The following is a 22,872-nucleotide window of genomic DNA, read 5'->3' on the forward strand; positions in this document are numbered from 1 at the left end:
TTTTAGTTGACACATGTGTTCTGTTCTGGTGTTTCCTGGCTGCTGTTCTCCGTCACATCCAACTTGTCGGTGTGTTTTGTTGTAAACTGACCATGTGAACCCCTTACTACCCTGTGATTACACTGACGGGACTTAGGTGAGCTCTAGTGGTCAGCCATGGATGAATAAGAAGTTGTCTAATTGTTGAAGTTAGTTGTGTTTCGATGAATTGAACCAGTAGTTCTAACACAGTAACACTAACTAGTAACAGTGTAACACATAACATTACAATAACATTAACAACGGCAAAAAAAAGTTATATGCAAAAGACTAGTAGAATTAGAAGATCATGAATGTCAGAATGTTTTCTTTTGCAATCAGCAGTCACGAAAGCCCCCTTTGGCACTAAAGCAAACTTAACTTGAATGAACTTCAAATCAAAGTTCGAATAATTATTAGTTTTGTTTGTTTGCGGGGTGGGGGGGGGATGGGGTTGGCATAGTTGGCAAGCTGGGGCAAAAACATTGGCATTACGATAAATTTTTAAAATAAATGAAGGGGCCTTTGCTGTGTGAACCTATCGTGCATGGTTAGGTCACAAGCTTGTTCATTGTTTGTTGGCAAGAGGGGTGGCTAGGCCCCAGAGGGGAGGGGGCTAGAGGCCCCCTATTTGTACCCCCCTCCTCTTGTAATTTGTATAGGTAGGGGCGCTCCTCTAGCTACGTAGAACCTAAGAGGTCTGTTCTGCTATCATCCTCAACCATGGAGGTAGACCTCTCAACTAACCTCATGATACATTACTGGAGTGGTAGGTCATCGTGTACTCCTAGAACTATTTCGGTTTCGTCCGGCTATCGTCTCCCGTACGATAGCCGGACGAAACCGAAATAGTTCTAGGAGTAGTCATCATGTAGCAAATCCTATTCAAAACTGTTTACCCTTCTAGTTCTACTACTTGTTCAAGCACCTGGAGTTCTCTTTTGAAACCGGATCATCTGCTTTGTCCGATTAAAAAACCAATTTTACTCGGACCGTGAATGTGAACAAAATTTTTTTGACAGCGTTCCCTTTTTCCCTCAAATAATCAATTGTATTCATCATATTTGTCATTATACATGTTATTTGTGAACAGATTCTAGTGCCTTCATCTCCTGGTGGACCAACCAATAATGTCCGAGGCGACATTTCCTGAATTCCACTTCCCATGTCAATCGTTCCCTAACAAGGAGAGAGTCAAACTCCCCGCTGGGTATGGCTGCTTCAACGCGACGAACATCGATCTCACTGACAAGGGGAGAAAAGGGCAACGTTTTACATTCCAGTATCACCATGGTGACGTGAGAGAGAGGGGAAGCTTAGTGGCGAAAGAACCAACAGTTCCACTGTTCATGCCGAATGATTGTAAGACTAAGAGACTTTCTTAAATTGACTGGGTTCTTTTTCCATTTTCATTTTGCAGCTCACTGCTCGGGAAATCTTGTAATTGCCGCTAAATCGTGTGTCGTGATCAAGCGGTCCAGCTGATTTTTGATCAGCAGAGTTTGGGTTCGAATCCTGGTCCTTAACACTTGTGTCCTTAAAGACACCGGACACTATTGATAATGTCAAAAACTATAGTCTTCTCACTTGGTGTATCTCAAAATATGCATAAAATAACAAACCTGTGAAAAGTTAAGCTCAATGGTCGTCGAAGTTACAAGATAATAATGAATGAAAATAAACCCTTGTCACACAAAGTTGTGTGCTTTCAGATGCTTGATTTCGAGACTTCAAAATCTAAAACAGGTCTTGAAATCAAATTCGTGGAATATTACTTCTTTCTCCGAAAACTATGTTCCTTCAGAGGGAGCCGTTTCTCAGAATGTTTTATACCAGTATACTATCAACAGCTCTCCATTACTCATTGCCGAAGAGCGTTTTCTTTTTCTTACAATTATTTTGAGTAATTACCAATAGTGTCCACGACATTTTTCCATTTTTGCTGCGTCCTTCAGAAAGGACGTAAAGCCGTAGTGTTGTGTAAACACATAAAAGAACCCAGTTACAATTAGCTGGAAGTGAAGGTTTTCTTGCAGTGGCTGCTGAGTGCGAGCAGGGCAGCAATACCCTCCTATTTAAAAAAATCTGCAAAAATATATTTTATCTCTCAAAAAAAAGATAACACTAATATGAATATGTCTGTTTAAATATTTTCCCACCAGTTCGCCTATTAAAATGACACAAGTGGAAACAGTCCAGCACAGATTGCCAATTTTATTTGGAATTGTGTTGTCACAAATACATTGTACAGTACACCTTCCAAATTCCAACAAGTCATCAGATACAGTGTCACTGGATAAGATAGCACCAACATTATTTATCCAGAACATTGCAGAGAATTCATTTTTTGATAATTGGTTGTTTTTTAATGAATGCAGGTAGCAGTGTCCCTCTTCAGACCCTACAAGATCTCGGAAGAGTAAAAGTCATTGATAAGTTCAATGTGATTGAAGACAGGGCAGTTGAACAGGTAAGGATGCAGTCTTATTTCCTTATGTCTGTGCAATACTGCAATATTTTCATTCTTTGAATGCTGGAATGTTTCATTCTTGAAAACCACGTTACTTCAGAGGGAGCCGTTTCTCACAATGTTTTATACTATCAGTAGCTCCCATTACTCCTTACCAAGTAAGGTTTTACCTTTTTATTTATTTTGAGTAACTACCAATAGTGTCCACTGCCTTAAAACAAAACCACTGTGACTTGAAAGCTATTATTAATCCTATCGTTAAAAAAGAAAAGAGTCAAAAACAAATGAATCTTAAATGATTGAGCGGTGGACAGTGGAGGGTGTGTTTGGTGTCAGGTGGCCCAAGCAGTTTTGGCCAGAATTGTTGGGTTACACTACAATGTTTTCATTTTAATTTCTTCTCTTCAGGTGACCTACTTCTATCGGAAGTTTCCCAAACTTGCTTGGGGATCAGCACTTGAATTTCTTGGAGATTCTTATCAAGATAGATTTGACTACAAGCACACAAGAACAGAAAAGGTAAGATGACTTTTATGACCTAAAGAAGAGGAAATGCGAATTCCTACTTTATCACAACCCCCTGTTGTTCTTAGAACAAACGCTCCTCCCCTTTAAGAAATGTTATGTCCTTAATGAAATGTCCTAGGAGGTTTGTAGAGACACCATGAACACAAACTCGCTCTGTGTGAGTTGCGACAGTTCTGAGAAGACAGACCTTCACTGTATTGTGTGTCTCCAAAAAAAAACTAAACACTTTTTGAAATGGCTGCCAAATAAAAAGTGATTCTGGGGGCAAATTGTTTTTCGGACCCCTTGGTGTCATATGAAAGTTGAGACCATAAGCTATCCATAAATGTACATATATATAAACCTTTCCCCCCAGAATTGTGTATTTTATTCGGCAACCATTTCAAAAGTGTAGGCCCTTTAGACTTTTTCTTGTGTTGATTAACAAACCGCCTTGGTTGGCATGGTCGGTAAAATACCAAAATTCAAAATTTTCTGCAAACTTTCATCTAAATAAAAAAATCTCTCATAATACGTTAATTTTGTTACATTGTTACAAAAAATAGCGATCTTCTCTTGATTTGCATTATGGCTTTCCATAGTTTTCCAATCTGGGTTGGCAAAAACTCGGGCGGTGACGTTGCAAAAGAAAGGTCTATAGTTTTTTTTGAGACACCTGGTAGTTAATGGCTTGAAGTTTCAACCCTATCAGAGTCTTTCTCGAAACAACACACATGAACAGGATTTTAAGTGTAACATGAGCAGTCAAGTGTTTGGTTGTCATAGCGCTTTGCAACTGCTAGAAAAGATGCTTTAGAACATGTTGTTATTATTTAAAGGAACACGCTGCCTTGGATCGGACGAGTTGGTCTTTGAAAAGCGTTTGTAACCGTTTTTTGTAAAATGTATATGGGTAGAAAGATGTTGTAAAAGTAGAATACAATGATCCACACAAACATGCCACGAAATTGCGTGGTTTTCCTTTTACCTTGTCGACTAACACGTCGGCCATTTATGGGGGTCAAAATTTTGACTCCCATAAATGGCCGACCATGTTAGTTCGCACAGTAGAAGGAAAACCACGCAATTTCGAGGCAAACTTGTGTGGATCATTGTATTCTACTTTTAAAACATCTTTCCAACCATATGCATTTTATAAAAAAACGGTTACAAACGCTTTTGTTATGACCAACTCGTCCGCTCCAAGGCAACGTGTTCCTTTAAACACCAGTGCTTTAGTTACAGTGCTTTGATCACTCCTCCATCATCTGTCAATAACCGCTTGGCCACTGATTGGTCAGCTTGACACAGCTGAAATCCAGAACCAGAGTTGCCCATAGTAATAATAAGAGTGGCTTCTTATATACATGTAGCGCTCAAATCTGTCACTCAGTGACGCTCATGGCACTTGTACATTCTAACCACTGGTCACTAGGCCATTTATTTCATTACTTAAACTATCTCGGCTCCTTGGGAGGAGTATACAGCCTGTGCTGCCAAGTATGTAGTGCACTCAGCTAAATCAATCACGAGAACCACCTCAGCCCTCACATACCCATTTACCCTAGTTGAACAGAATCATTTGCCTTGCTCAAGATCACAAGTGTCAATCTGGGATTCGAACCCACACCCCAATGAACTTAGCCACCAGAACTTGCATTCGATGCTCTTAACCACTCGGCCATAACGCCCCACCTTAAAGATAGCATTTTTGAAAAAAGTAACAGTTGCATTCCTTCACTTGTTTCATTAGTTTCGGAGACGTCAGAAAGCTGCCCCAGTTTTAAGTTTGAGTAAAATGAAAAGCGAAGCCAACTTGCCGAAACTATTGGACCGTCTGGATTCTAGCATTTATGACGTCAATCCAAATATGCTACTGTCTCTACTCAAGGAAGAGTTCCAGGACAACATGGAGAAACAGGTAGGTGAAGTCCATGCAGGGTTTAGGGCTTTGTCATACGTGGCAATGTTAACAGGCATCTCGGAGGCAACCAATAGACTGTATCGAATATGACGTCACCATTCAAATACCTGCCCTACAACATGGACCACTCTGCGTGATGCGTGCTTAGTTGATGTAGTTGTTTTGACGCGCATACGGCCTGCCCTATGAGGTGGCCACTTTCACAGCAACAAAAGGGTTATTCGATACGGTCTATTACAGTGCATGCTACAGGACCACTTTAGTAAATGTGGTCTGGTACAATGACGTGCTTTATCACCAGTTACAGACTATAGTCTGGTCATGCTTGTGAATTCAAATTTAAGTGTTGGCTTGTGATCAAGCGCACGATTGTACCAGACATTATTCAAATCTAACACGCAAATGGCTTGTTAGTTTTTGAGGTCCTGAAATCAAGCATCTGCTGAAAGCACACAACTTCGTGTGACAAGGGTGACAAAAGATATCACGTTTTATCCCAAAACTTGATTCTGAGAAATCTACTGAAAGCAATTGTGAAGTGTCTTGCTCAGGGACACAAGTGTCACGACTGGGATTCGAACCCACATTCTGCTTAACAGAATCACCAGAGCTTGAATTCGGTGCTCGTATCTGGTCAGCCACGACATCCCACTACAATTACAAATTTTCTTTTTGTTTCAGTACATTGATCAAGATTTCTACGGAGGGTGTCTAGCCTACCAGAACCTTCCCCCTTCTTCGGGTCATGAGGGATTATTGCTCTACCCAAGTGGGCCAACGCTAGAAGTTCTAAGTATCCTTTTATGATATACGCAGGGATGTTTGTGGTAACATCATGTGTTAAATCTCTCGTTTGATGTGTGGTTCCAATGGAACCAGTGGACTTAACGTTTTGGACAGTAATGCTGGAGACTGACAAATTTGTTTATGTTCTTGTGCCAATTATGAAACTGTTAGATCAGCAATAGTTTAATATAAATAATAAAGAGTATTACGCACTTCTTATGAATGTATTAACTGGCTGCATATTGCGGCCACAAGGACACAGGTGTCAAGACCAGCACTCAAACCAACACTATACTGGTCAGGAACACCAAGGTTTTGGTCTGGTACACTCAAGTACGACAGAGCTTCAATCATTGTATCAAAAGAAGGAACAAAATAAACTGTTATCTCATTTTCACTCTGTAATATATCAAGCAGCATTGTAGCCTCAGTGGGCGGCGCTAGGTGCGGTTGCCCAGAACTCAACATTTTCGCCCAGCAATCTGAGCAAAATACACAGTGCCACCCAGCACAGATTTCCCTAAGATTAAATCAAAATATTGTGCACTGCATTGAATTGACATAGCTGATGATTAGGAGTATCTAATGTCACAGAGAAAGAACACAGGTAAAAGGCGATTCAACTTACTGCATGGCCCCATAACATTAACAGTTTTCCAACCTAGCTTCATGGCTGAATCATGCACTTCAGCACTATGTAGTTTAACTTGAGTAGTGTTATTTACTTTGGTTTTTACCCATACACCGATGTGTGTCAGCACTGCACTGTATAATCAATACTTTCCTGAGTTCTGTGTAAAAATATCAAAGGTATATTACTCGGGTGGGATTCAAAGCCACGAATCCTTGCATGTGTAGAGCATGTGTAGAGTATGTCTAGGCAGTGGGTACCGCTTTTGTTGATCCAGTTTTGTTGATCTGCTCACCTGGATTTAGAACCCATTGCTATAATTTGTCTAGCTTCAAACCTAAATACCGTATAAGCAAGTTGTTCTTAACTCTTGACCTTTTATAACAGATGTTCAAGCTCTGCCTCTTCAGAGGTTGCCAATCTACTCCACACTGGAGTTTCCAAAGTCCAGTTTTGCGGTCTCTGCGCCGCTCAGACAGATTGAGGCAGTTGGCTTTCCATACAGAGGTTGGTGAAGAAGACAGATTTGAATTTTATGCAGACAAATTTCAAAATAAGCAAGAAGCTGTGATTGGTTTACAATTTCAACCCTAGTGGAATCTTTGTCAAAGAGCTGTTATAAGCACACAAGTTTGCATATAAAAACAAACTTTTGCCATGCAGAAATGTGTTTTAGTCCTAAAGAATGTAGGCATGGGTATCATCCCCTAGGAGCCTGGCTAGTAGAGCGGAATGAACGACCTTCCAAACTTTTTACGCAGCAATTTTGTATAAGTCTTTGCTAAAGGGCACAAGTGTCATGACCATGCTTAGAACCCATACTCTGCTGCTGACAGCACCAGAGCTTGGCTCCAGTGACCTAGATCACTCGACCACGACACGTCTGCCAAAGAGGGAGCTACACATTTTTTATTTTTTTTAAACTGTTGTTCAATCGAATTACTGTCTTTAAAGGCACTGAATGGACACTATAAGTAACTACTCAAAATAATTATTAGCATAAAAACTTACTTGGTAACGAGCAACGGAGAGCTGTTGATAGTTTAAAATTACTTCATCTGAAGTAACATACATTTAGTTTTAGAGAAAGGGGTAATTTCTAACTCAAATATTAAAAGACTTCAGGCCTTAAGCCTTTTAGGCATCTGAAAGCACACAAATTTGCTTAACAAGGGTGTTTTTTCTTTCATTATTCTCTTCCAGCTTTGACAACCTATTGAGTCAAGCTTTCACAGATTTGTTATTGTATGCATATGTTTGGAAGCACCAAGTGAGAACACTGGTCTTTTACAATAACAAAGATTTCAGTGTCTTTGAAGTGTACAGGGCCCACCCAAATGTTTCTTTGTTTAAATAAACATGTAATGATAATAATTTACACGGTGTACAGAAAGCATCATGGCTGGCATCCGAACTAACTACACATGCTGTATGCTGAATTTAACACCAGCAGAGTACAAAGTGAAAGCAGAAGTGGCAAACCTCATTCATTCCCAGCAGAAGATTGCATCCGTTGCCCTCAGGTAAAACACAAACCTATTCAACATTAACAACGGAATAAAAGTGTAGCGACAAGGTCTTAAACAGCCGTTTAAAACCAGTCAGTTTTAGAACGAGTCACTACTCCTTATTCCCTTTCATTATTGTCTTTTTGATTAAAAGTAAGAATCTCTGTAAAACTTATCCGTTTTCCGACGCCCTCAAGCTCTGTACGCTTGTGTCAAATTTTTATGACTGCGACAGTCTTCGGATATGCTTCGTGCGCGTAGTAGTCTTGGTGCAAGACGATTCTCTTTTCACACACAGCGCGGCCAACTCACCAACAGTACCTGCATCGCCCGTAACGAGAAACGTCTTGCACCAAGACTAGCGCCTAGTATCCAGAAACAACCGGTTATAAACAGAGCTCCAGCTGGTCATTATCAGCCTTTTAAACACCCCCACGTGACTCGCTCTCCACTTTCAGGACGGTTACTGAAACTGTCTGAGGTATTTATGAATCGTCATTATCATCATCATGATCATCATTGGTTAGCATCATGCATTTCTGCACCGGTTGCTTGACTGTAAGAAGCTTCCAAATAGACCAACTTGAGCTGCCACTTCTGCCTCCTCCTCAGACCACCCAGTGCCCAGTCCGGAGAGGTGTTTACATTTGTCCATGTTTTCCTAGGGCGGCCTGGTCTAAGCATGCTAAGTAGCAATTTAAATGGGTTGGTGACCAGTTGTAGAGTTACTTGGTTATCCGATTTGTTCCCATTTATTATTCTGGTTTCTTAAAATCAGTCAAAACTTGTGGCCCAAGGCAAAATTATTTCTGAATTTACAAAGATGAGATAAAAATATGCAGAAATAAAAGTTATTTTCAAGTTTTATCAACTCCCTGATACCTTTATGGACTAACACTTGTCTTTTGTTTTCCAGTCCTTACATATTTGGTGAGTGCGTAATGGGATTAGATACTGGTGGAGTTCAGCTAGCTCATCCAGAAAGAGGGTATGTATGTTTGTTTTTGCTTTTTGGACATTTATTTTTTCACACTTTTTTTATATTAATTCTTGATAATATAAGAATATTGGTTGGTTTGTTTAAATAATCACTTGGCTGCCACTTGTGGATATTTTTAACATTGTGTTTAAAATGAACTTCTTTACTGTACAACAAACAGAGTTGCCAACTCTCCCTCACTCTGCACAAAGTTCCATGAATTTAAACCAATCTTTCATGTTCTGACGGACACATTCTAAAATCTCCCTGATTGTGGAAAACTTGTTCCCTGTTATGTTGAATTTAATGTTAAATATCTCCCTGCTTGTTGTACAAAAATCTGTTCAAGTACAAGATGCCAATGTTGCTTTAACAAACAAATTGAGTAAAGACTTTCTTCATTTATGGCATCAAGCCACCATCTTTATAGAGGTAAAACTCACTATGTCATAGCACGAAGCACATAGGGTTCTTAACCAAATGTTTGTATTGCCATATATTGCAAGAGAGGTAACCAATCATTATTATACCTTCCCTTGAACCATGTCGATACAGGCCAGTTATCTGCATCAAGAGCGCCCCATCATTAGAGTCGGAGAGTCCATCTCCATGTCGATGTCATTATGCCGCCCATCCAAGACTTTTTGTCACGCAGCAGAGAAAATCCATTGACCTGGTGGACACTAGGGTAGGACAACTGGACAACAATTGTATGATCAGAAATGTTGAAAGTGTTAAGGTTTCTAACCACAACACTTGAAAAAAATCATAAAGAGCTTTTGTAAAAGTTGTTTAAAATTGCTTTAGTAAAAAGCGCTTTATAAATCAATTTATTCTTCTTATTATTATTAAAGTCACCTGGAAATATAATTTTTTTCTTTCAAACATAAGAGTATATGCTTACGAACAATAACACAATTTTTTTAAGTAATTGTTTGTCACAGTTTATATGTTTAAAAAATATATAAAATTGTTTGGGGGGCTGACTCCCCCTACCCCTTTTGTGACGTCAATCGAGGCAGACTTTGCCCCTGCAATGCGTATAGTAAACACACGTGCAAAGTACATGTACGTCCAAGTCGTGAGTTGGTACATTTCAAAAAGTGTTTTTCTGCATTCAGCAGCAATTCACCTGGTCGGCATTGCCGAAAAAAAACAATTTATAATTTTTTTGAAACGTACAAACTCAGGACTTGGTCCGTATATGTACTTTGCAATTGTGTTTACTCTACGCATTACAGGCAAAGTCTGCTCGGTTGACGTCACGAACAGCGCCCTCTCGGGTCGGGGTCTACTCTTAAATTTGTAAATAACATAAGAACTGATTTTTTAAAACCTTAGTTTAACTGTTTATTCACATTCCACTCATCAAAACACATATATTAGTGACAAAAGCTTTATTTTGAAAAAATACCACTTCCAGGTGACTTTGAGAATGCTGATAAAAATTATTTAAGAATGTAGATTATTTTCGCCTGCGGCAACTCGCACCTGTCATCTCCATGTAATTCCTTTTCTAATCGGCAAACTTATTTTGATTATGCACAAACCAGTGGTGCTGCTGAATGCCCCAGGCAGATAACCTGCTCATCCATTAAGTTGACACAAGTAATTCAATGTTGACACACTGACTCACTGAAAAGGATGTATGCTTTGATAATAATAATAATAATAATAATAATACTAATAATAATAATAATTAATAATACATGCTCGAGAGTGCTGAACATGGCACTAGTAAAAAACTAAACGAGTACAATTGTATGGACAAATTAAAAAACAAAAAGCAGAATTATACCAGTAGGAGTAAAAATTATTACAGAGGCTGAAATCGTGGACCTTCCAAACATAATGAGGGATAAACACCTCTGGCGTGACGTTGTGCATGGAATCTCGGTTGCGACCGCTAAATGGTGATGAAAAATTATTAGAAACATTCCACCTGTTGGTAAAACATGTAACTCGTTAAAACTCCAAGTTTTTGTGCCCAAACTCTTAAATCCTTCAGTGGAGCTTTCCAGTAATGACCGTCTTCATTTTCTATCACCTTTCTGTTTCTAGACACCAGTTGGACAAGATTCTTGCCTCCTGTCCCTCGAATCCAAGACTCTGCCCAAGAATCAGGTTGCGTTTGTTGCTAAGCAACACCCTAGCAACCAATCCTACCATTTTGTTGCAACTCAAGACCTTATGCTGCTCTTGGACGAAAGATTTCCAAATTATGCGGTTAGTGAATTTAAATAAATTAGGATTTGTAGCCTTAGATCAGTAGATTAACCTTGGATTTAATTTCCGCTAAAGGTTTCAGGAATGGTGAACAGAGCAGTTGAAGGGAAGGTACACAATTGGTAATTGTCAAAGACCAGTGTTCTCACTTGGTTTGGTGTATCTCAACATAAGCATAAAATAATAAACCTGTGAAAATTTGAGCTTAATTGTTCATCGGAGTGTTCAAATGATGAAAGATAAAACACCCTTGTTGGACAAGTTTGTGTGCTTTCAGATAGGAATAAAAGACTTCTAGCAAGAAGTATTTTAATAATTTAGTGAGAAATTACCTCTTTTTAAAAAATATGTTACTTCAGAGGGAGTGGTTTCCCACAATGTGTTATACTATCAACAGCTCGCCAATGCTCGTTACCAAGTCAGTTTTTAAGTTAATATTTGTTTTGAGTAATTACCAAACGTGTACCTTCCCTTTAAGTTAGACTCTTGGGCAATTTTAGTCAAGCCCAATAAGGACCTTTGCATGGTGGAGAGGATTGCAGTAACACTGTGCATATGAGTAGGATTTTCTCCTTTGTACTCTGGAGATGTCATTTAATCCTTTGCATGGTGGAGAAACAATCTAGAGAGGTTTGCGGGAACACCATAAAGACATAAGAGCATACTGATCAAAATGTTGAGTTGTTGTTTGTTATATTATATTCATTACACATTCAACATCAATCACCCTTAAAGCCATTGGACCCTTTCGGCACAGAAAAAAAAAAAAGTTCACAGATTTACAAATAACTTACAGGGTTTACAGAAGGTTGTGGTGAAAGACTTCTCTTGAAATATTATTCCATGAAATGGTTTACTTTTTGAGAGAACAGTAAAACAATATCAATTCTCGTTAGCGAGAATTACGGATTTATTTTAAACACATGTCATGACACGGCGAAACGTGCGGATACAAGGATGGGTTTTCCCGTTATTTTCTCCCGACTCTGATGACCGATTGAGCCTAAATTTCCACAGGTTTGTTATTTTATATAGAAGTTGTAATACACGAAGTGTGGGCCTTCGAAAATACTGTTTACCGAAAGGGTCCAATGGCTTTAATAGCGCCAATAACAGAATGAATAGAAAACGAGAAGAGATGTTTAACTTTTGTGGCATGTTGTATGAGAGCTATGTGGCTTTCACTAGACCCAAGAGCTGGTGTTGTCAGCAACAGAGTGGGTTCGAATCCCACGGCAGTCATGATACGTGTGCCCAGAGCTCAAAGGCAGTGCGTTTCCACAAACGACTCTTCCACAACACACCAGTTAATCTATTTTGTTTCTTACGGTGCAGGTTTTGCAGTGGTGCCATTCTTTGCAGACCCCTCCGAACTATATGGATATTGTACCCCATGCTGTGACATCGGACACCAAGACTTCACCCTTGAGATCGGATGCACATACTGATGATCTGATTCTAGTGGCCAGTCAGGGGTCAAGAGAAGTCCATTGTTTTCAATGTAATGGTAAGATGCCAATAATTTTTTTTTTCAATTTTGGTGTTTGTTTCTTCTGGAAAAACTATTCTCTTTACCCTTAAAATCAAGTCTAGCTTGATCGATGGACAGGGGAGACATGCACTATGCAAGTTTCAAAAAGATGCATTACATGAAGTAAAGCTTTTGGAATGGCTCTTTGTTCTACATCCCACCAAAGCAAGAGTGTATGCGAGAGAAGAAGCAGAAAGCCTGAATCCGCACTCAAACATTTTTATAGGATGACACACTGGTGGCACATTTACCGCTGTTTACCATGAAAATATCTGTATAAAGACAGAGGCTGGCTATAGATCGTATCGAGTAACCCCTTGTTGCTATGAAAGTGGCCATATTGTAGGGCAGGCCATATGTGTGTCTTACACCTACATCAATGAAGCACGCAGCTTTCCTGGTTTAATTTCTATGGCACACGTACACACAAGCTAACAGACCCGATGTTGTAGGGCAGGTATTTGAATGGCTATGTCGTATTCAATGTGATCTATAGACCTAGTTGGAAAGTGGTTGTGTCCAGACCCTTCACCAAAAAGGTTTACAACAGGCTTGTGATATTTGAATCAGTTGTTTGAATTTGTTTTACTTTTTACAGATCTGAACGGACAAACACCAGAATCAACGTCCCTCCCTTGGAAGGTGTCTTCAACAGAGTAAGCCAAGATCCTTTCAAAAAAATGCTTTGTCCTTAAAGGCACCGGACACTAAGCTTGGGCGATATTGATTTATTTTATTCACGATATATCGCGGACAATATATCGTGATATTCGATATAATCGCGATTAATTAAATTTGACATCATCAGTTCTCAAACTCCCAGTGAAAGTTGTAGAAGAGACAGTCACAGCATAAGAGAGGTGTTCTAATGACCTGTTCTTCTGGTTTTACTCCAAACCTATGGGGTGCAAGATGTCTCACCTAGAAAATACATCCCGATATTGCGATATTTAATTGATATCGCGATATATCGATATTTCGATTAAAAACAAATCGATCCGATATCGAAATCGTTTCCAAGTTAGTATCGCGATGTTCGATAATATCGTGATATCGCCCAAGCTTACTGGACACCTTTGGTAATTGTCAAAGACTACCATAATTTTCGGATTATAAACCGCCCTGCGTATAAACCGCCCTTCCCCAAAATATAGAAAACAATATTTAAGTGTCGGTAGTCTTTTTACTTGGTGTATCTACACATGCATAAAATATAAATCTGTTAAAATTTGGACTCAATTGGTCATTGAAGTTGCAAGAGAATAATGGAAGAAAAAACACCCTTGCCACACAAGTTGTGTGATTTCAGATGCCTTAAATATGAGACCTCAGCTGAGGTCTCAAATTCAATTAAGATATTTTAGTGAGAAATCAATTTTTCTCAAAAACTATGTAACTTCAGAGGCAGCCGTTTCTCACAACGTTTTATACTATCGGCAGCTCTCCATTGCTTGTTATCAAGTAAGTTTGTATACTAACACTGATTTTTAGTAATAATTACCAACAGTGTCTAGTGTCTTTAAGATTGTTCTTTTTTTGGTAATGCATGTAAAAGAACCAAATTACACTTATCACGATAACAGTTTTTTTTCCGGTGCTTTGGTAGTAAATGCTGAGAGCTTTGCAGCACCTTGTAAACCATTATAAGGTGCTATGTAAATAAGTCTCACAATTCGAAAACAGCTCTGCAAACAAAACGAATAATAAGTGTTTTTTAATTTATACACCCCTAGGGCTGTGATAAAGCGCCATAATACAAGAACTCAGTATTATTATTTTAATTTATGAGAACTTTTTTTGAACCCTGAACAGAGGATGGTTGGATATGCTACCTGAGTACCCCGAACAGAACCTTGATCCTATAAGGACACGTCTACAAAGATCTCTAATTGGTGTTAGCGCTGCTAAGACGAAGCCATGGGAGAAAGGTAGACCAGGGGTTACCGTGTTCCAGGTAAAGGCATATAATTATTTCTTATCCAGGGCCCAATTTTATGACTCTGCTTACCAAAGAATTGGCGCTAGATCAAGCGTATTTTGCGAATTAGCAGCGAATTTTTCCTTGTGCGCATGCGTCATCCACATAACTACAAATGTAGGTATTCTTCGCTTTAACATCTAGCGCAGAATGCAGCGGTTAGCAGAGCCATGGAATGGGGCCCACTTCGCTTCAGAGGAGGACAATAATGTGCCAACACAGCTCCATGATCATTCAAAAGTTGTTTTCATTTTAAATGTTTTTTTCTTATGACTGTATGAAGCCCTTTAGGTTGTTAACCTTGTTTGTTTTGCACTTGCCTAAAAAGCAAATCTACATTAACCACAAATGGGCAGTCTTATAAATTAGTTTTCAAATCTCTGTAAAAGTTTTGAGGTACCCCAGTAAGCCTGAAAAAGTGTTGCTTTATTTGTAACGTTTTTGTAGCTACAAATCTCCCGCAGACTTGTTTTCCCGTTCACATGAACAATTAAGTTTCCTGCAATGAAGTATGAATGTCAGAACAGTGGATGAAACATTCACTCTCTGTTTTCTTGAAAACAAATTTATGTATCAATGCTCTCGCCCTTTTTCTGATAACTTGACGGTATGCCCTTTGTTGGTCACGTGATAAACTACTTTATGGAAATAATGTCTCGACGAGAATTAGCCAAATTTTCTTTGAGAAAAAATTAAAGGGTAGACAAATTCAATGTTATTTTCTAACTTTTTCTTTTTTATGCATTTCAAATATTTTTGATAGTTGACTGCAGCCGGTGACATTTTCTACCAGGTCTTCTCTCAGAAAGATAGAAGCAATGATCGAAAAGACAAGACGGTATCCGTTGGGCCAGGCTGTCCGTCAGTTGAACTCACTAAGGACTCATGGATGAATTGTAAAGAGTGGATAGCGAGTGTGCTACGTCAGCAAAAGAGCAAGGCTAAGAAAAGCCAGACATCTATCGGCTTTGAAGCAGCTGATGTCGAAACTACCATTGATGGTGAGTTGGTAAAAGACAAAGAGTGATCCAAGTCTTTACGTCTTGGTGCAAGACGTTGTTATTCACTATAACTCAACTTTCGCGATCCCTGCTCCACTTCTCCTCGACGCGCACTTTACTATCGAATGATAGGGGGCGCTGCCGGAAACTTCCAGATAAGTGGAAGTGTCGTGGCCGAGCGGTTAAGAGCACAACATTCAAACTCTGGTGTTTCTGAGTTTGGGTTCGAATCCTGAGCCGTGACACTTGTGTCCTTCGAATCCTGAGCCGTGACACTTGTGTCCTTAAGCAAGACACTTTGCTTCGTCCTTCAGATGGGACTTAAAGCCGTTGGTCCCATGTAACGCATGTAAAATAACCCAGTGCATTTATCAAAAAAAGGAGGGGTTTGCCCTTGTGCTCCTGGCTGTGGCTGCTGAGAGGGCTGTAGCCAGAAACCCTTATAAGGTGCTACATAATTAGGTCTCAGAATTCATAACTTTCAATAATAACCTCTCTTTCTGTATAAACGTACATGTATATACTAAGCGCCTTGAGTACCTTGTTGGTAGATACGGGCGCTATAATTATAAGACTTTGACATTATTATTATCCCACTACCACACTTAGGCAAGATTGCGGCTTACAGAAGCATCCTCTATTAGTGGAATAGTCACGACGTATGTAGTGTTGAGTGGTACCATAGAGGTTGACCAACTCAACAAGAACGTCTTTTACCAAGACTAAAGTGAACCATAAACACATGCAAGTTTTAAGCTGTGATCAACCATATTCTCTTTTTTTCCCAATAAAATCTTGTCAGTAAAAGAGTACATGTAAGTCCCCCCCCCCCTCCCCCCAACATTCCAATTATGTTAAAAAATTGGAGACTATTCGTCATGCTTTCGTAAGACTAGCCTTGCTCAAGGCAGTCGCATTATTCGCTCCGAAAAGACGCCGCTGTAAACCCACCCGTATACCCTGTGCGTTGTGCGTGCGATCACACTGCATGACCCACCCGTATACACACTGTCACATCGTACGACTGCTGTGCACACAAGTCATCCGCACTCGTACCACTAACCGCATGCGGAGGCCGTCAGGTCGACAGCCTTGTCGGGTCTGTAACTTCCGGGTTTAATGTGTTGTATGGAAAAATTTCCACAAGTGGAAAAAAATGGTGGGGGCTCTCGGATATGCAGCCCATCAATATGTATATCTTTCGTCAGACCTATCAGACAACACAGGATGTCAGGCAAATGAATTATTCATTTTGACGTCCAATCACGCACTTCCCTTATCATGACCTTTGGACCCTACCATGCGTCCGTGGTTGTGGTGTGTGATGTAAACACGTCTCGTCTTTCGCGGGCATTATGGTAATGAGCTGACCATGGGAACTCTTCACTTATTATAGTAATGAGGTCAGTGGCTTCAACACAGACCCTACAAGGCTGTCGGCCTGACGGCCTCCGCATGCGGATAGTGTACGGGGGCATCGTGTCGTGCGATGTTACGCACAGTGAATTCGGGTGGGTTTTTATACAGCGGCGGTCTTTTTTCGGAGTGAATAATTCGACTGCCTTGAGCAAGGCTATCGTAAGACACGCTGACCTTTAGGTTTTGTTTTGTCATCAAACCATGTGTTGCCCTTAATTTTTCTTTTCAAGTAAAACTTAGGACGACCTCTGTTGACACATCCCAAAGTTTAATTTTAAGCTTATTATTCTGTTTGAATAGTTTATTTTATTTATATTGGAAACTTGATTTCTTATGTAATGGTCTAAATTCAGTCATTAATGCTCAGTTTGAAAGCTTCTGCATGTCCCACTGGTCTGCATTAAAAAATCTTTTGCTCATATTGGAAACTTATATTATGTGCACTTGTTCAGAATCATTGTTGTTCAGTTTAGAAACTTGTAGTGCAATTGGTTTGAATTAAGTAAATATTATTCAATTAAGAAACCATTGTGTTTGCTAATGATCTGATTTTTTTTTTTCTTCTCCCATTTGAGTTAGTCTTTAACTCCATGACCCGTCCTGCACAACCAGACAAAGCTTGTCAGATCTGCTTACCCAAAGACTTTCAGATCAGTCGAGACTCCAACCTGATATGTCCATCTTGTGGCATCAAGACATCCGATGCTAGCCAGCTGGAGGAGCATCTTAAAGATGGTAAGATGATACTTATTAAAGAGTTTACGTACTTTTTATTAGACACAAAACTAAAGAGGCTACAGATTTAGCTTAAACTTTCACAGAGTAAAGATATTGATGGTTAGAAAGCTTCCCTTAAAATATTACTTGCTGAAGTGCTGAAGTTTTTAAGAAATGAGTAAAACAATTTCACAAAAATGATTTTCTGATGTACAACAGATTTACGCGACTCTCCTGAAAACTTTGCTCTGTGATTTTCTTTTTTGGTTCTCAAAAATGTGGATGTTATGAAGCTGAACCTTCTACAGGTAACTATATTACATACATCTTCATTCACAGTGCGTAGGGATTCATGGCATGCCCAACAATCTAATCTACAAAAGGTATCAAAACCCTTCAAACGGAGAAGAGGTTTGTTTGACGACGACGGCCAGGAGGAAGACGGATTACCATGGAGGATTTATCCAAGGGAGTACCAGGATGATATGAGTCGGCTACTGTACAAGACATGGATGCACGGGTACCAGGATGGCACTGAGGAGGAGGTCAACGATGGCGTGGAGTATTCACAAAGTCAGGTGTGTACTGCAACAAGGTCGCATTTCAGTGTGGCCAAAGGCCGTTTCTCAGTTTGGACAAGGGGTGAACTCAGTTTGGTCAGAGGCATCTCAGTTTGGTAAAACGTCATACATGTATCTCATATAATTATGTGATTTTTAAAAGGATCAGTTTTTAACCCATTGAGTTTGAATCTGGGTAACTTTACTGTCGGATACGTTTCTTTATGCATGGACATACACATGTACCACTCTGGATTTTCGGCAATGTCTCAAAAACGAAACCACGTGTTTAAAGACACTGGACACTATTGGTAATTGTCAAAGACCAGTCTTTTTACTTGGTGTACCTCAACATATGCATAAAATAACAAACCTGTGAAAAGTTGCGAGATAAATATGAAAGAAAAAAACACCCTTGTCACACAAAGTTGAAAGCTTTCAGATGCTTGTTTTCGAGACCTCAAATTCAAAATTTGAGGACTCGTAATCAAATTCGTTGAAGATTACTTCTTTCTCAAAAACTACATCACTTCAGAGGGAGCCGTTTCTCACCCTTACAATGTTTTGTACTTCCAACCTCTCCCCATTACTTGTTACCAAGTAAGGTTTTATGCTGATAATTATTTTGAGTAATTACCAGTAGTGTCTACTGCCTTTAAATAAAACTTTCACTGGGTAGTTTCCTTGTAGACGTCTACATCTAGAGCAAGAAGCTTGAGGGGCAACATTCATTTGAATAAAAATGTACCGTGCCCGATATGAGGCAGAGGTTATGCTCCTCCCATGGTCCCATACTTCAACACACTATTTTCCTAGTGTTGAGAGGTATACATTTACTACCCCCCCCCCCACCTCCCCAAAAATAAGAAAGCTCTAAAGATTTCCTGAGATTCCAAGGACACATTAAAGACACAAATAGTGTGTTAAAGTATGACAACATGGGGGGGGGGAGGGGAGAAAACCCTCTGGCGCATCGAGGCTGCATATAAAGTCTGGTTTACTTTTATTGAAATTAAAGTTGCATCTGAAGCTTCTTTTTTCTTACTTATCATGTTCAAGCCAAGTGAAATCTTACTCTCCGTTCATTTATCCCACATGTCACTATAGATGGACAGCACCCCTTTCAACACCCCATGGAGACGACGAGGGCGTGAAACGCCCCAGCCACTCACCTCATCCCAAATATCAACCCACTGCCAAGATGAATCTCTGGATATGGGGGGTCTGAGTCAGACCCTGGACATGTCTGGTATTCAGAGGGCGCCAGACTCGCAGAGAACTCCGAGCTATAGATTATCATCAACCGTCCGAAAGAAAAAGGTCATAAGGACGATGATGGGCTTCTAATGTGGAAAGAGAAATTTAATATTTCAAACAAAAATTATGAATTTGTATTTTTTTTTATTCATGCGTTTGTACAGCTAACCAATACCAGATCATTTATGAAGGTTTTGCTGCAAAGTTATTTATGAAGTTTTGAGGGAATGTGTTACATCAATGCATTGTTAAAGGGTCTGTATAAGAATTCTGGAAGGTGAAAGTGTGTTGTCACACATTTTGCGCATAACTTTCATGGTATGGAAGATGGTCATAGTGGATGACCTCTATTTTTTGCCCGAAATATTACATTTATTAGAAACTTTTGATGTCCTTACTCCGAAATCCAATCTGTGAAATGAAAATGGTGTGTTCTTCACTATTTCTTTTTGACTCTGATGATCAATTCAACTTAAACTTTCACAGGTTTGTAAATTCAGGTATGTTTGGTTCCAGTTAGGCCTTTTTGTCTGATTACAAATACATTTTACCCTTGGAAGATGTTTTGATTAAAGGTGATACCATTATAGACCTTACCGCAAATACCAATGCGCAAGCGCAGACTGTTGAATGAGGTGCATTGTGGGATATATATGAATCAAATTTGCTACCAGCTAGACCACAATGCATCTAATTCCAAGCTTTACGCGCGCGCCCCAGTATTTGCGAAAAGGTCTATGGTACATGCACATGAACATTAACTGAAAACTCTTGTTTTTTCATGAACCAAATATCATGCCTATGGGTCACATTAAGTGTTGATACCGTTTATTGACAATTACAGTGGCAGAGGGCTTTCAAATTCAAGTAAATACAAATGATGCAAACACATAGTTTTCTTGCCAAGGAATTGAGTTAATAATAAATTCATACCACAAAAAATATAATTGTGTTGGTGTCTTTCTGTTGGACCATTTATTGAAAAAATCACAAGGGGTAAGTCCAGCTTTTTTTATATAAAACTTGGGCCAATTATTGAAAAAAATCACAAGGGGTTAATCCAGCATTTAAATCATAGTTGGGCAAATATTGAAAAATCACAAGGGGTAAGTCCAGCATTTTAATCAAGTTTAGGTCAATTATTGAAAAAAAATCACAAGGGGTAAGTCCAGCATTTTTTGTTCAAATTTTGACCATTTATTGAAAAATCACAAGGGATAAGTCCAGCATTTGTTATCAAATTCTGACCGTATTTTCAAAAGTTCACAAGGGGTAGGGCCAATTATTGTAAAAATCATGAGGGGTAAGCCAAGCATTTTTGATCAAATTTGGACAATTTATTGTAAAAATCACAAGAGGTAAGTCCGGCTTTTTTGATCAAACTTTGACCCTTTTATGGAAAGATCACAAGAGGTAATATCCAGGTTTTTTTATATCAAGTTTGGGCCAAGTATTGAAAAAAAATCACATGAGTTAATCCAGCATTTTAATAAAATGTTTGCAAAGTCCAGCATTTTTATATTAAAAGTATAGCAACTTTTATTATCAAATTTAGGCCAATTATTGGAAAAAATCACAAGGGGGTAAGTCAAGCATTTTTATCAAATTTCGGGCCTGAAAAATTCACAAGGGGTAAGTCCAGCATTTTAATCAAGTTAAGGTCAATTATTGAAAAAAAATCACAAGGGGTAAGTCCAGCATTTTTTATCAAATTTTGACCATTTATTGAAAAATCACAAGGGGTAAGTCCAGCATTTTTTATCAAATGTTGACCATTTATTGAAAAATCACAAGGGGTAAGTCCAGCATTGTTTATCAAATTCTGACCGTATTTTCAAAAGTTCACAAGGGGTAGGGCCAATTATTGTAAAAATTACAAGGGGTAAGTCCAGCATTTCAACCAAGTTTGGGCCAATTATTGAAAAAATCACAAGGGGTAAGTCCAGCATTTTTAATCAAATTTCGGGCTTGAAAAATTCACAAGGGGTAAGTCAAAAATTTATCTTGAATTTGGACCAATAATTGAAAAAATCACAAGGGGTAAGTCCAGCATTTTAATCTAGTTAAGGTCAATTATTGAAAAAAAATCACAAGGGGTATGTCCAGCATTTTTTATCAAATGTTGACCATTTATTGAAAAATCACAAGGGGTAAGTCCAGCATTTGTATCAAATTTCGGACCATTTATTGAGAAATCACAAGGGGGTAAGTCCAGCATTTCGACCAAGTTTGGGCCAATTATTGAAAAAATCACAAGGTGTAAGTCCAGCTTTTTTAATCAAATTTGGACCATTTATTGACAAAATCACAAGGGGTAAGTCCAGCATTTTTTATCAAATTCTTACCGTATTTTGAAAAGTTGACAAGGGGTAAGGTCAATTATTGTAAAAATCATGAGGGGTAAGTCCAGCATTTTTTATCAAATTTGGACCATTTATTGTAAAAATCACAAGAGGTAAGTCCGGCTTTTTTGATCAAATTTTGACCTATTATGGAAAGATCACAAGGGGTAATATCCAGGTTTTTTAATATCAAGTTTGGGCCAAGTATTGAAAAAAAATTCACATAAGTTTATCCAGCATTTTAATAAAATTTTGGCAAAGTCCAGCATTTTTATATTAAAAGTATAGCAACTTTTATTATCAAATTTAGGCCAATTATTGGAAAAAATTACAAGGGGGTAAGTCCAGCATTTTTATCAAATTTCGGGCTTGAAAATTTCACAAGGGGTAATGCGAATATTTTTCTTGAGTTTGGACCAATACCTGAAAAATTCACAAGGGGTAAGTCCAGCATTTTAATCAAGTTTAGGTCAATTATTGAAAAAAATTCACAAGGGGTAAGTCCAGCATTTTAATCAAGTTTAGGTCAATTATTGAAAAAAATTCACAAGGGGTAAGTCCAGCATTTTAATCAAGTTTAGGTCAATTATTGAAAAAAAATCACAAGGGGTAAGTCCAGCATTTCAACCAAGTTTGGGCCAATTATTGAATAAATCACAAGGGGTAAGTCCAGCTTTTTTTTTTCTTCAAATTTTGACCATTTATTGAAAAAATCACAAGGGGTAAGTCCAGCATTTTTGAACAAATTTTGACCATTTATTGTAAAAAATCACACGAGGTAAGTCCGGCTTTTTTGATCAAATTTTGACCATTTCTGGAAAGATCACAAGGGGTAATATCCAGGTTTTTTTATATCAAGTTTGGGCCAAGTATTGAAAAAAAAATCACATAAGTTAATCCAGCATTTTTATATTAAAAGTATAGCAACTTTTACTATCCAGCATTTTTATCAAATTTCGGGCTTGGAAAATTCACAAGGGGTAAGTCGAGAATGTTTCTTGAATTAGGACCAATAACT

The 22,872-nt window shown here is 38.7% G+C and overlaps 1 protein-coding gene across 2 annotated transcripts; it reads left to right on the forward strand.

Moving 5' to 3' along the window:
• The first annotated feature begins 16 nt into the window (after positions 1 to 16).
• Positions 17 to 20,433, forward strand: LOC139941689 (uncharacterized). Of its 2 annotated transcripts, none has more exons than XM_071938288.1 (18): positions 17 to 136; positions 1,112 to 1,380; positions 2,397 to 2,488; positions 2,897 to 3,007; positions 4,749 to 4,916; positions 5,601 to 5,712; positions 6,724 to 6,843; positions 7,727 to 7,859; positions 8,761 to 8,832; positions 9,379 to 9,511; positions 10,885 to 11,049; positions 12,385 to 12,556; positions 13,179 to 13,236; positions 14,393 to 14,534; positions 15,322 to 15,559; positions 17,558 to 17,713; positions 18,035 to 18,273; positions 19,363 to 20,433. In XM_071938288.1, exons 2-18 carry the CDS (start codon positions 1,149 to 1,151, stop codon positions 19,600 to 19,602), a joined length of 2,583 nt encoding a protein of 860 aa, XP_071794389.1. In that variant the 5' UTR covers positions 17 to 136; positions 1,112 to 1,148; the 3' UTR covers positions 19,603 to 20,433. The 2 variants fall into 2 exon arrangements, with proteins under 2 accessions (XP_071794389.1, XP_071794390.1); XM_071938289.1 differs by having other exon boundaries at positions 30 to 188.
• Positions 20,434 to 22,872: the final 2,439 nt, after the last annotated feature.

Source organism: Asterias amurensis, chromosome 9 (genome assembly GCF_032118995.1).
Source record: "Asterias amurensis chromosome 9, ASM3211899v1".
Classification (NCBI taxonomy): Eukaryota; Metazoa; Echinodermata; class Asteroidea; order Forcipulatida; family Asteriidae; genus Asterias; species Asterias amurensis.